Below are 14,638 nucleotides of genomic sequence, written 5' to 3' on the forward strand. Positions count from 1 at the left end.
GTATGCTGCAGCCAATGCCTATGTTTCTGTATGAGTAGGTTCCTGTTCTAGAAACAACACTGCAATGGAATGTTCTTTGGAGCAATACATTGCATAATCAAGTATGTAGTTCATCACACATCTCCAGATGACCCCTGACACTTTTTTGCCAACATTACATTCACAACCCCTTGTAGGGACTTCCTATGAAAATTAAATGCACATGTGATGTCATCAGTGATGTCATCAAAACTATCTGTGATGTCATCTTTGATGTCATGGGTGTTATTCTTAGCCGTGCACCGTGGTGGCGCGAGTTATGGTTGATTTGCTTACCATAACTGGCGAATTTCAGGGGGTTTTAGGTTTTACTTGCAACCATAACGTCCCTTTAACAAAGTTTTTACATTGAATTTACATATGAATAATAACCCTTTGTACTTGGAAAACGTATTCAAAGAAAGGTACCACACATGACTTAAATCCAGTAATAGATGCACTAACTGCAGTCAGTTTTAAATAGGCAGGTGGATTCTTAAGTTGGGTATAACAGCATAGAATTGGTAAGAAAGGCAGGTTAGTTGTGAACAGTGGCAAGATGCTTTCTTTAGACTAGACAAGTAATTCTGAGTGAGGATCCCCCCATCTGGGCAACCTGTAAGGGAAAAGTTAGGGAGTAACTTATGTTGTCTTTTACAGCCCAGTTCAATAATGTTCAATAACCTTGTGCTTTATTTTAAAAGGTTCTACCACCCCGAAAGTACCTCAGAGACCACAGGGGAACAGATTCCAAGACGAATCTGGGACCCCTGGATGACTCCTGAAGCTAGAAGATGCTCCTCATCATAGTACCTTTGGTGCCATGGCAGGCGAAGTGGCAGAGTTTCTCGGCTTTACTGGACGATTCCCTCTGAGGATGGTCCCCCTTTGGAAGAAGGCGCCACTGGGATGCTGAGTCCAAGAATAAAAAGGAACCAAAGTCTTTTGGAAGTGCAGCAGTTTGTCTCTTCGCAGTGCTCTCGTTTGGTCGATGATTTCTCTGACTGTAGAAGTCCTGGGAAGATGAAACTTGCTGTGAGCTCCTTAAAGGCTTGGCAGATGAAAGTAAATCCCCTGGGACTTTTTGATGACTTCTTGCAGTGATGGGTGCATAGGTCACTTTTGATGTCCGTTTTTGGAATATGGCGTTTTTCCGACTTTTGGTTCTTAGCTGCTGCAGCCGCAACATGGACATCTGGACAATTTCTGGCATCCTGGCCTCGACCACTAGAGTTGACCTCAGACCCTCACCAAGTCTGGACTCGCAGGATGTCTTTGTTAGCTTCTGGTGGTGGGAAACCTTCTGAAAGACCTTCCACTGCACCCAACAACTTTGGGCTCTCTCCAGTGGGAAAAAGTGGTCAGTGGTGACCTCAAGTATGTCCTTTCAAATGTTCTTAGGCAGTTTGGAACTTTCGCAGCTCTGGGTGTCCAGCAGCACTATGCCAGGGTACCCCCTTTTCTGGGCAGTAGACTGCAACAGCTTCCAGTGGTCACAAAACAAGCCCTCCGAACCCTGGGCAACACCAATGGACTTCTCTCGCTCCAGATGTCAGGCACTCCTCTTCTGGACTTTGAAGACCCCTTCTCCGGACGGCAGGCACACAGGACTGGCTTCCAGGATACTTCGATGAAGAGCAGCAGCTTTGCACGATGTTGCCTCAAAGATTGGGTGAGGTCTTCTTTGCAGGTCCTCTCTGGATCCGTCATTGGGGAGACATGACAACTTTCGGATTACAGTAAAGAAATGCAGCAGCAGACTTCTCATCCAACTGGTCTTCAAGAACAGCTTCTTCTTGTTTCAGCTTCTGAACAAATTGTTAAGTGGGTATACACGCATTTCACTGCGATATTTTTCATCGCGGGTTTTTTCATCGCCGTTTTTATTTCGAAAAAAAAAAAAACTTTAAAAAATTTAATAAATGGTTGTGGTGTAAGGGAATTAAAAAAAAGGGGGGATTTGGGGGGTAACCCCCCCAAAAAAAAGAAACAGGTTTTTTGAAAGAAAAACGGCGATGAAAAAACCCGCGATGAAAAATACTGCAGCGAAATAACGTAGAACCGTTAAGTGAGAGGTCCCCAGATATGCACATCTGTTCCCCATTCACTCTGGCTGAGCCAGGCTCAGTCAGCCAATCACACAGAAGGGCATTCATGCAGGCAGGTAGCCAATCAGATTTACAGGCATTTAGGCTGTTCACTCCACCCAGACAACCATAACAAAAGATGTGGATTAGGGCAAGTACCCCGCCTCTCGGCACACTACACTGCATTCATGTCAGTTTCAGTCAAGACTGTCTCATTATTGTGTCACACACACAGAAACCAGAGACCCACAACAGAGAATGTGAGTTCACTTCAAACTACATTCATCCAGTCAGACTAAAAAGAGGCAGCCCGAGAGCCATATATTCCCTGATGAGTCCGATTTATGAAAACCTCATCCAAACAGGTTTTTCTCCCTCCACGCTCTCATCTCCCTCCAGCCCCACTGTGCCCCCCCCACTCTGCATTTCCGCTCTTCTCCCCTGATGAGGTATCTAGACAAGTCCGATTTATGAAAACCTCATCCAAACAGGTTCTTCGATGTTCTTTACAAAACCATAAAGGACCACATTGACACCCTCGCCCCAGCCCTGGCTGACTTCTGCAACCACTCCTTCACCTCCAGTACCTTCCCCTCCCCCAGAAGCACTCTCTTGTGCACCCTCTTCTCAAGAAGCCTTCAGCCGACCCCTGCCTTCTGGCTAATTATCGCCCACTCTCCAACCGTCCTTTCCTGGGCAAACTCATGGAAAAGGTGGCCATCTCCCAGCTTAATCTTCACACCAAATCTGTTGGCAGTCTCCATGACCAATCTGGTTTCAGAGCATCCAGAAGCATGGAAACTGCTCTCCTGAATAACCATGAAGACTTGCTCTCCAACCTGGACTCTAATCTCCCCTCTGTCATCCTACTCAATCTCTTCTCTGCCTTTGACACGGTTAACCATGCCATCCTGCTCAACCGGATCTGTGATAACCTGGGTAACACTGAGCAAGCTCTGGCCTGGTTAACCTCTTTCCTCTCTGATCGACCCTACCAGGTCCAACTTGGGTCCTTCCTCTCCTCTATCTCTCTCTCCACCTGCGGTGTTCCCCAGAGGGCTAACCTCTCTCCCTGGTTGTTCAACCAATACCTGGCACGTCTTGCTCACTGCATTGCTGCTCTCTGTGCCAACTTCCGATGCTATGCGGATGACACTCAGCTCTCTTTCAGGCTCCCCACTGTTGCCTCTTCTCCCTCTCTCATCCCAGATTGTCTCTCTGCAATCCAAGAGTGGTGCACCGCCAATGACCTCTGCCTAAATGCCAGCAAAACAGAGATCCTCCTCATTGGCACACCAGCACCCTGCTTTCCCCTCGCTCTCTGGCCAGCCTCCCTTGGCCCTTCCCCTGCTCCTACCTGCGAGGCTAAGAACCTTGGTGTTATCTTCGACTCCACTCTCTCCTTCTCCCCCCACATCTCCGACGTCTCTAAGAAGTCAAACTACTAACTGCACCTCCTCAGGGGTATTCTCCCTCTCCCTCTCTTCTCACTCCCCCAGAAGCTCACGGTCTCTAAAGCCCCAGTTCTCTCTAGGCTTGACTATTGTAATAGCCTCTTTTTAAATCTGTCTGCTGCTACTCTCCGCCCTCTGCAACTCATCCAGAACAAGACTGCGAGACTTGTCCTTGGTCTCAAGCCCAGAGATTGTATTTCTCCAACACTGAAATCTCTACATTGGCTCCCAGTGGCTGCAAGGATCAAATTCAAGACCCTTTGCATTGTCCACAAGGCCTTCTGGGGCCTGGGACCAAAATCTCCAGCTTTCTCTTCTGAATTATCTTCCCACTCGAGCCATTCGCTCCTCCACCTCCAACTCCTTCAGGGTCAGGCGTTTTTCCAAGAAGCGAGCCTGAGGCCGATCTCTCTCTTCTGCTGGTGCCTCCCTCTGGAGCAGTCTCCCTGCCCCTCTGAACCTTGAGCAGAGCCACCTCCGGTTCCAGAAGCAGCTCAAGACTTTCCTCTTGGCTTTTGCCTTCTCTTTTCCTCTTCCCTGCTGATCACCTATCTGATACTGCACTGGTTACCTGGCCACCCTCTGAACCACGGGCCCAGGTACCTATCCTCCCAGCTGCACACCTGCACTGCCTCCCGGCAACCCTGCACTTGGGAGTGTATCTGTAACCCTACTGTCCCCCTACCTGCACTATCCATCACTTGTCGTACTGCACTTAACTTGCACTGCCACCTATTGCTGCACTTCTTGTTTCTTATGTTTTTATCCTATGTCCTGCACTTCTCCCCCTCCCCTTCCTTCTGCACTTTTCCCCCTTCCTCTCCCGTGCGCGATCTCAATGTCACTGGGCCTAGTAAGATCGTTGTCTTGTCCCCTCTTGTTTCCCCCCCCTTTGCCTCGTCACGGTTTGTAACACTTGTGTATGGGCGCGCTATAAATAAAATATCATATCAGATCCTATGGTATTTCCACCCAACAGCCAGTCAGGGGAAAGGGAACAACAGAGACATATATGTGTTTCCACCCAACAGCCATTCAGGAGGAAGGGACAGAGACAGGGCTTCCCAGGACTTTGGGGAAAAAGTTCAAAGGCATTAGAAACCAACAGGCCACAGTGGCCATCTTGCCTTTGTGTAGGAATCCATTGATTCCTTTGGCGGAGCCTGGGTATCCCAAAATGGAGGATACTCAGATCCACTGCCAAGTCAGCATGTAGCTGCCACCAACCCATATCCTGCGGTCAACACATAGGTGCCCAAAAAGACGTATAAGGGGTGCCAGGGTGTACCCCCACAGATGCGTGCCATAAGTGTATCCCATGGGTGTTGTTAACCAAAAGAGGCCCTGTCCCTCCATAAGGCATTTCCAGCAACATAGTCTGCATTTATACTAACGTATTGGACTGCCGTAAGTTTGAAAGTAGTATTTAGTACAGTGTCTAGTATTGTTCATTCTGGTAGCAGAGTGGTCATTCCCACCACCAGGACCATCAGCAGACACAGGTTCAATTCCTGATAGGGTTAGATCTTTGCTGTGTTCATTGAAAGCTGCAGGTGTCCCATGGCAAGGCTGAGAAGAAATTTCAGTTGTGGTTTTGCTTGGCATTCTGGGACTTGTAGTGCTCCTGAATGTCAAATGGGAACCAAAAAACAAGTCCCAGAATCCAAAGGGAAAAATACAGGACTCGATGGCCTTCTACTGCAAGGCCCTGGGAAACTCGAGGGCTCTGAATAATCACTCCTCGACCCAAAAACAGCATGTGTTAGCACAGGATATGTTCGGTGGCTTGCTCATTAATTACTCCAAACCTCTCCAACCAGATACAAATAAGATCCAATTCTGCAAGAAATAACTACAGATGTTGAGGGTAAAATCATTGGAAAATGTAGAATGCAATGAACTGCAAATGCCAAAACTATGGTTTTGCCAATGCTTGTTCTCTATTGTTAGCAGATCATGTGATTGTGATTTCATTAGTCTATAATACTTTTCACCACTGGAGGCAGGATTTCATGAAACAACATTCGCGGAGATCAATGCAACAGTATTACTACAGGAGCTCTTAAAGGGCAGAAACTAGCCAGCACGTTCAGTTTGAGGGTTGTTTTAATGGCTCTAGCCGTGGAGGAGCTTTTCTAGGTGAATTGATATGAAATACGGATGTCATTAAGTGGTCGCTGTTTCCAGAGATGCAGAAAGATGTATCAGCGAGGAGATATTTGAAATCTGAAACTAAACGACAGAAAACATGCAAAAACGCAATTTCCATCACGATCGCCTCCCCAAACGAAGTGTGATCTTTGGCTGCAAATGCTGCATGCATATTCATGTATGCTTACAGGGTCATACGTGGTTGCTAAAGAATAATGTTTCAAAATGTCTATATCTGGATCACATTTTTCTTCGCGAATGTGAGAAAGCTCCTTCTCCCTGCAATGCAGCTGAATGGGACGTTTATGCTTCTGGCGTTCTAATTTTTAAAAAGCATTAAAGGAAACCTAAGAAAAAGACAAACAATGGGTATGTTATCTACATTTTAACCTTTTATTCTGTAGTTGAACAACTACGTTCCAACAATGTATTCTATTAATCTAATTATGAATTCTGTTTGTTTTATATATATATATATATATAGTTGCTATAATTTGATAGCTTTGAAGTAAAAACGATGCTTTTGTTATCTATGAAGGTTTAAATATGCGCAAACTCGTATGAAATGAAAATGACACATTTACAAAGTGTTTCACAGTATTCGAATAACACGTGTGTTTTGTAATGTGAAGAACATGGACCATGTTTTTTTGGGTTAACTTTTCTAAGTTATTTTGTTTCCAGGTTTCCAGGTATTTAGGCTACTAAGTGGATCACCTGTAGCTCTGGTAATTGTCACTACTATTTTATTGGCAATCCTTTCTTCTGCTGACCGAGGATGTCCTAAAGCCTGTAGATGTGAAAGCAAAATGCTATATTGTGAATCTCAAAATCTGCAAGAAATACCCTTAAGTATATCTGCTGCCTGCTTAGGTTTATCACTCCGATATAACAGTCTTCATACGCTAAAATGTGATCAGTTTAAAGGCCTTAATCAGTTGACTTGGCTCTATCTTGACCATAACCATATAAGCAATATCAATGAAAATGCGTTTAATGGTGTATACAGAATTAAAGAGTTGATATTGAGTTCCAATAAACTGTCATATTTCATTAACAACACCTTCAGATCAATGACAAACATACGAAACTTGGATTTATCGTATAATCAGCTGCAATCGCTAGGATCAGAACAGTTTAGTGGATTAAGAAAGCTACAGAGTTTACATTTAAGGTCCAACTTATTGAGAACACTTCCTGTACGAATCTTTCAAGACTGTCGAAACCTTGAACTTTTGGACTTGGGGTATAATCGTATTCGCAGTTTAGCTAGAAATGTTTTTGTTGGTATGATCCGATTAAAAGAACTGCATCTTGAACACAATCAGCTCTCAAAGCTCAACCTGGCCCTTTTCCCACGACTAGCCAATCTTCAAAACCTCCATTTGCAGTGGAATAAAATCAGCCTGATAGGACAAACTATGTTTTGGACCTGGGGTTCCTTGCAAAGACTTGATTTGTCTGGAAACGACATTGAAGCTTTCAGTGGCCCCAGTGTGTTTCAGTGTGTGCCAAATCTACAGCGCCTCAACCTGGACTCTAACAAGCTTACCTTTATTGGCCAAGAAATCTTGGACTCCTGGATATCATTAATAGACATCAGCCTTGCAGGAAATATTTGGGAATGCAGTCAAAATATATGTTCTTTAGTCAAATGGCTGATAGGTTTTAAAGGTCTACGGGAGACCGCAATCATCTGTGCTAGTCCAAAAGAATTGCAAGGCGTGAATTTGATAGAAGCAGTCAAACATTATAGCATTTGTGGCAATAGTACAACACAAAGACTGGGCTTTCCAAAAGCAGGACCAAGACCAACTCATAAATCCAAACACGCAAGACCTAAAGACGATCGTAAACACTCATTTCTTCCCACGGTTGTAGCAACAGAATCGTGCTCTGAAGCTAACCAGAAGGCAGAGCATATCTCTGTCCATAAGGCAATAACAGGCAGTGTGGCTCTCCTTTTGTCCTTTCTCGTCGTCCTGCTTGTCATCTACGTGTCATGGAAGAGTTACCCTGTAAGTATAACACAACTACAGCAACGCTCTCTGGTGAAGAAGCAGGAGAAAATAAAAAAACAGTTTCTAAAGCAAATGAGCGCGACACCGGAATTGTATTTAGATTATAAACCCGCCAACAACAGCAGTGAGATGCTACTGAATGCAGCACACATGCTCAACAAATCAGTGTCCAAGGAATGTGAGGTATGACAACGAGGTAAGAGCTTTTCAAAAGCTGAAAATGGCACGAGGCATTGAACACAAATAAGAATGACGTGCGTGTGCAATATAGCACGTTCAATGTATCTAACCATAAATCCTCCCTTATGGTGGCCAGTGGCAATTTTATTGTGTGGCGTTTCTGTTTTTTTCCTGAGTGAATTAAATGGTCATCGTTTATAAATGTAGCAACTGTAAAAAGTCAGAGTATTGTTATGCGATACGTATTCCAGAGGCGGCGTGTGGAAACAAAATGGCATTGTGGCTATTAAATAATATCATGTCATGAGAATCGTCTCGATTCTTCTAGTTTGCAATTTTGCTTGTTGTTCTTGTATTGCTCATGCATACAGTTCGATTGTAAAATCTCCCCCTGACTTTGCTATCATTGTGTTTTCTGCTATATTCTAGGTTTACTGTGCTCCGAATGTATTGCTTGGGCTTTTTTATGCTGCCATACAAGCAACATGACAATACTGCAGCTTGGACACCGATATTGGGGGAGGCGGGGTTATAAGCGAAATTATCCGTAATGTAGCTCCTACTAGTGCACATCGTAAAAAAGGAACGAGAAGACGTGGCAAGGGAATATAAATATGTGGTACGCCGTAACTAGTCCGTTTTTGTTTTCAAGTCCATACCAAGGCTAAAAGCACCCTAGCCGCATTTTCTTTCTCACGAGCTATGGTTGGGTTAGCTCGACTCATATGGCTGCGCACTGCCCGTCTGCGACTCCGCAGCCTGCAACGACCTGTTAACATTGTTTTGTATCAGCAAAGCCTTTATTATTGCGGTGATGGAACATTTCCAACTGAAAGACCGCCTACAGCACCAGTTACCTAGCAATTCTGTGACATATAAAGCCAGGAGATTATGTTGAAACACCTCTAGTCTCTAATTATCATTTCTCCTCTTTCTCCTCCTCCTCGTATCCTTCTCTGACATCACTTCACTTTCTCCCCTCACACCTGAACCTCCTACACAATGATGTGGACTGTTAAATGTGAGACATTAAGCAGGGCTCTAATACTTAAACACAAGCATCGGCAAAGCTAATAGTTTTGGTTTTTACTACTGTTCTTTGCATTTTTCATTTACAGGCACCAAAATGCAAGGAAGAAAGTGCGAAGTTTCAAAAGAGGCTGCGATAAGGGGGCGGGTGTGTGTGCAAGAGAATGATGAAGAAGGAGAATAGAGCAAGGGAGGAAACGATTGGGAGAGGGTGCCATCGATGAAGAGCAAGAGGAAATCTGAGCGAAAATGGTTAAGAGTGAGAGGGTAAGAAATAAAGTGAGAGGAATGATGAGAGGTGGTAGAGAGCCGGGATCTGGTGGGTGGGGGTAAGGTTGGTGGGGCCAGAGAGAGTAGGGTAGAGTGGGTGGAGGTATAGGGTGGATGGGTTTAGAGAGAGTGGGGGTAGGGTGCATGGATGGGGTGGAGAGTGGTGGTAGGGTGGGTGGTAGGGGTAGAGAATGGAGGTAGTGTGGAAGGTTCGGGTGGAGAGACTGGAGGTAGGGTGGGTGGTGGTAGAGCATGTGGGAGTACAGGTAGAGTGGGGATAGGGTTGGTGGGGGTAGAGGCAGTGGGGGTAGGGTGGGGCGTAGTGAGGGTGGTGGTAGGGTGGGGTGGTTGGGGTGGAGAGAGTGGTTGTAGGGGTAGAGCTCGTGGAGGTAGGGTGCGTGGTTGGGGTGGAGAGAGTGGAGGTAGGGTGGGTGGGTAGAGAGAGTGGAGGTAGGGTGGGTGGGGGTAAAGAGACTGGATGTAGGGTGGGAGGGAGTAGAGAGGATGGTGGTAGGGTTGGTGGGGTAAAGGTACTGGATGTAGGATTGGAGGGGGTAGAGAGAGTTGAGGTAGGATGAGTGCAGAGCGAATGGAGTAGGGTGGGTGAGGGTAGAGATAGTGCGGGTAGGGTGGGTGGGGATAGAGATAATCAGGGTGGGGTAGTGAGAATGGGGTAGGGTGGGCGTAGATAGAGTGGTGTTAGGGTGGGTGGGGGTAGACAGTGTGGGATAGGGTAAGGTGGGTTGGTATAGAGAAAGTGGGAGTAGAGAGAGAAGTGGAAGAATGGGTGGTGGTAGAGGAAGCAGGTGTAGGGTGGGTGGGGTAGAGAGTGGGAAAAGGGTGGTTGGGATAGAGAGAGTGGGGTGAGAGGGTGTGGGGTTAGGGTGGGGGTAGAGAGAGTGGGGGTTAGTTGGTAGGGGGTAGAGATTGGGGTAGGGGTAGAGAGAGTGGGACAGGGTGGGTGCGGTTAGAGAGAGCGGGGAGAGGGTGGTGGATTGGAGTAGAGAGGGGTGGGGTAGATAGGATAGGTCTAAGGTAGAGAGAGTGGGGGTAGGGTGGGTGAGTGGGGGTAGAGTGAGGGGTTATAGTGAGTGGGGGTAGAGTGCGGTTAGAGAGATTGGGGGTTAGGGTAGTTAGGAGCAGGAGATGGCAAAGATGTTTCTCTCAGTCTTTGTTGCATGCTAAAGAAATACCCAGGCATAGAGATGCAGACAAACTGAGAACAGTGTGGTGTAGCTGGGTACAGGGCGGTGCCTCGGAGCTCAGAGTTCTAGAAGCAGTGCTTGCAGCCCTTGGGTAGGCGTGCCACCCCCTCCCCAGACAGCTTGGTACTGCATCTTTAAAAAAACTCGCACAAAAAGACTGCTACTGAAAATAGCCCAATTCCGGATCCCTCCTCTAAACGTGCTACAAGATTCGAGCTTTCAATAAAGGCTGTCTAAAATAGAATGTGGGGGGTAAAGAGGTGGGTGTAGACCAGGAGGGCTTCAGGAGCAGCAGATGGGAAATAAGTTTCTGTCACAGCCTTTGCTTCATGTTGAAGAGATACCCAGGCAGAGAGATGCAGAAATACTGAAAACAGTGAGGTGCAGCTGGGTACAGGGCTGGGCCTCGGGCACTGTTGGCTGGAAGCATCGCTTTCAGCCCTGGGGTAGGCTTGATACCCCACCCTACCCTGACAGCCTGTCACTGCATCTGTAAAAAGAAAAAAACACTAAAAGATTGCTCCCGAAAGTAGCCCAAAAGTATCTAAAATGGCCCCAAATAGCCGATAAGGCAAACCACTACACAGCTGGGAAATGGAAAACACAGCATACTTGCTTCTTACAAAGCTGCGGATTTTAGCAAATCTTGTCACGGAGCTCGTCACTGGGTAGTATGGTGGAGGAGTTTGGACATATTTATTTAGTGAGTTGGCCATTTCATTTCGTGGCATTGCTGGTTGCCATGCCAAACAAAAATTCTCAGTTCAGAACGCTATTTCCTTCTATCTCTTTTGTAACAATGGTTTTGGAAAATGTGTGGCTTGCGCCGCAATAATTAGTCAAAACCAAAACATGGGGGGACTTGTGTGATGCGGGAAATGCATTGGAGGGACAGGGCCTCCATATACTTGTCCTGTATTGCTTTATCATGTATGTTCTATCTTGTTTTCCATGCAGGAGTTCATGTGGGACTCCTGGCGGTGCGGCTCTTCCTCTTTTTGGTTTGGTGAACAGACCCTTGGGATACCCTTATGGCACCCAAGGGTGGGAGTATGACCCTGTACTCCTAGTGGATGTTTTTGGGCACCTGTGTGTGGCCCACAGAGCAGTGTATGGGCTGGTGGCAGCTCTGTGCTGAATTTGACAGGTGCTCTGAGTATCCTCCATTTTGGGATAACCAGGCCCTGCCATTGGGATCAGTTGACTCCTGATAGGAAACAAGATGCCCCGGTGGCCTCTTGCTTTCTATCCCTGTTAGCTTATTTTTCCCGAAGTCCCGGGAAGCCCTGACTCTGTCCCTTCCCCTTGACTGGCTGTTGGGTGGAAGTTCCATATATGGTAACGTGGGGAAGTCCAGGCCAGACCGGCTGGAGCCTTCCCAATGACTGTATGTTGTGGATATCCCCGTGGGGTGGGACCTGGGTGAATGGAGTGCATGAAAAATACGCATTTCATGTTATGGGTGTCTAGTATCTGGTGGTTGACACAATGACTGAGGCAGCCCTGCCTGAAACTGGTATGAATGCAATGTAGAGTGCTGAATGGCAGAGTGCTTGTCCGAATCCACATTCCGTGTTGTGAGTGTCTGGATGGAGAAGAATGGCCTGAATGCACTGTGAGCCTGATTGGCTGCCTGAATGCCCTTCTGAGTGATTGGTTGCCTGAGTGTGACCCAGCAGAGTGAATGGGGGATCAACAGTATATCGTGGGGCCTCTCACCGATGGAAATCGTTCAGAAGCTGAAGTTGCTACTTGATGCTTAACCTTGAAGCCCACTGGAAGAAGAAGGATTGCTGCTGCTGCTGTCCTTCGCTAATCTGAAAGTTACGTGACTGTCAAGGAACTGATCCAAGAGAGAACCTGGCTAGGAGACCTCTTCCCGAGCTACGAGGGACCATCGTGCAACAGCTGATTTTTGCCAAAGCTCCCTGGACGTCAGACCCTCGAAAGGCTGCCGACCGGAAACGGGGACCGCCGCGGAATCATGAAATGAAGCTCCCAGACATTGAAGTCCATCACCATCGACGACCGCTGTCGTCGACCGGAGCCGCAGTGCTCCCTTGCCTAAGAACATTAAAACAAGGACTCCCCTGCTCATCATCGTCGACCGCTTTCGTCCTGCTGGAGAAAGTCAAGGCTGCCAATGACCGAGGAGAATCCGCTGGTGTGTGTCCCACCACCCGAAGACCACAGAGACGCTGACGACTCAATGCCATTGCTGGGCCAAAGTTCTTCATTAAATCTTTGCGGCAACGAACACTCGTCATCGAGGTGCACCGCACCCCTCAGCTTGCAGGATGTTTTTGACCAATCGTCAAGGAGCACAGCAAGAACCGAAACTGCTGCCGCAATGACAGTGTTCACCCTTTTCTTCACCGATTCACGTGGCTCCTATCTTAAAGGGAGTTCACTCAAGAAGGGCCGTCGACGACTCATCGAAGAACTCCACGAAACAAGGTACTTTGGGGTCGTGGAACCTTTTAGAAGGACTCAAGACTATATTGAGCATAATTGGACTGGGGCGTCAAATACGCTTTATTTACAGGTTGCCCAGGTGGGGGGATCCTCGCACAGAACTGTCTCTAGGTAGACGGGAGACTGTTCTGCCATTGTTTGATTTAACTTGCTTTCTTTCTGTCATCTATCGTTGATTCATCTTATAATCTGATTCGTATGCCATTTGAACTGTATTTCAACTTGATGCATTTCAAAGGAATCAATAGTTAAGAGTGGTACCACGTAGACCTGTATATATTTGCCATTATAGTATTGCCAGAGTACCAAGTGTGTTATTGTGATTGTGTATGCAACCTTGTACCTTATTTATATAAAGACTGTTTTTTCACTAAGATAGTGTGTGGACATTCCTTTGTGGGTGCTTGGGGACTACACTGTACTTAAGAACCAGCCGGCATCACCTCCTGAGAGATAAGCCTTCATTGCTCGTCCATTGCTACCAACAATAGAGAATCTTGGCTGGGATGCTCTGTGCCTCTCCTATGCCATATAGAGAGCAGGAGTACAGACGCCCCCCTCCGGTGCTTTACAACTTGACGCACTAATTGGGAAGTGATGTCGCAGGAAGTGAATATAACCTATAGTGAAATATGCACACTTCCTTCAATTTGTCTTTCACAATTGAAGAAAGTGTAAGGGACAAATAAGCCTTTACCAAGCACACATTTTTCTATTACATTGCTGGCTAAGTATAAAAAGGTGCACCCCGTTATATCTAAGTTTCTGTTACAAAACATAACACTTATAGGAAAATGTCAATATGGACAGTTCCACATTAAGAATCTTGCCTCACAGGCGCGAATGATCAGCGTTTGATTCCTGTGCACCAAAGGTGTGATTTTTTTAAAAATTCTTTAAACATACAGGAGACATGCACCCTCTCAAAAAAGTTGGCCGATGCCGTCCACCCGCATGGTCCCTCGACCTGGGCGCTGCATTACAGAGAGTAACCCAAAAAGAAATCCCTTTTAAAAATGTGTTTATGTCCATAATTTCTACTACGCTGACAAGCAAAAAAGATGTGCTTTTATATCCATAGTTAAATATTCTTAAAATCATGCCTAAAAGAAGCTTGTAGTTTGTGACAATCTCCATACAAGAGATGATTAAACTTCTTTTAGTGCGTGTTAATGTTAAAGGTATTTGTACCACACACTGTCACCACCGGAGTGGTCCCGAGGCGCTCTGGCTGATCTGAAAAGGGCAGGAGTAGGGTGGTTGGTAGGGTGTAGCGGGAATAGGAAAGTGAGAGTTCTGGTGTCCTGTTGGCAGCTTCATTTCGGTTGGCACCGTTTGCTGAGGTGCTGTTTTCGGGTCGGTGCGACTTCCCAGTGTGCCGTTATGTCGAGTTATGTGTTGTTTGTCTGTTGTTGCAATGTGGTGAACTACATGTGGATTGCTGTGCAGAGAAGTGGTTGTGTGATTTCTGTCTGAGAAGTGTATGCAGAAAGTTGAGGTTTTAGAGGTTCTGCACTCGACATCTATGATTATTCTGTGTGTTTGCTATTGTATTGTCCGCCCATTTGGCAGGCATGTTAAGAAGTGGCAGTTTCCTCTGTGTTACGGTCAGTGAAGTGTGGATCTGGTTGATGCAGGCGTGTTCCTTGTCCTCGGTTGGCGATGTTTGGGTTAGAGGGTTCTGGTCGCTCCCTGCCCATCCGGGGGCGGGGGGTAGCTTACCTGCCTAGGTTTCCTCTGTGTACTAG

At 46.5% G+C, this 14,638-nt stretch overlaps 1 protein-coding gene across 2 annotated transcripts in view; it reads left to right on the top strand.

Annotated features, from left to right (window-relative positions):
- The first annotated feature begins 5,590 nt into the window (after positions 1-5,590).
- The window catches only part of LRRTM3 (leucine rich repeat transmembrane neuronal 3), a 269,916-nt gene continuing 260,868 nt past the window's right edge, over positions 5,591-14,638 (top strand). For both annotated transcript variants that reach the window (XR_011268613.1, XM_069610634.1), the window contains exons 1-2: positions 5,591-6,079; positions 6,395-7,927. Coding sequence is in view for 1 of the 2 variants with exons in the window: in XM_069610634.1 (XP_069466735.1) it covers positions 6,076-6,079; positions 6,395-7,920 (1,530 nt within the window). In the remaining variant the exon portion in view is untranslated. The remainder of the gene's footprint in view (positions 6,080-6,394; positions 7,928-14,638) is intronic.

The sequence above is a fragment of the Ambystoma mexicanum genome, chromosome 8 (assembly GCF_040938575.1).
Source record: "Ambystoma mexicanum isolate Mex_15411 chromosome 8, UKY_AmexF1_1, whole genome shotgun sequence".
In the NCBI taxonomy this organism is placed as follows: domain Eukaryota; kingdom Metazoa; phylum Chordata; class Amphibia; order Caudata; family Ambystomatidae; genus Ambystoma; species Ambystoma mexicanum.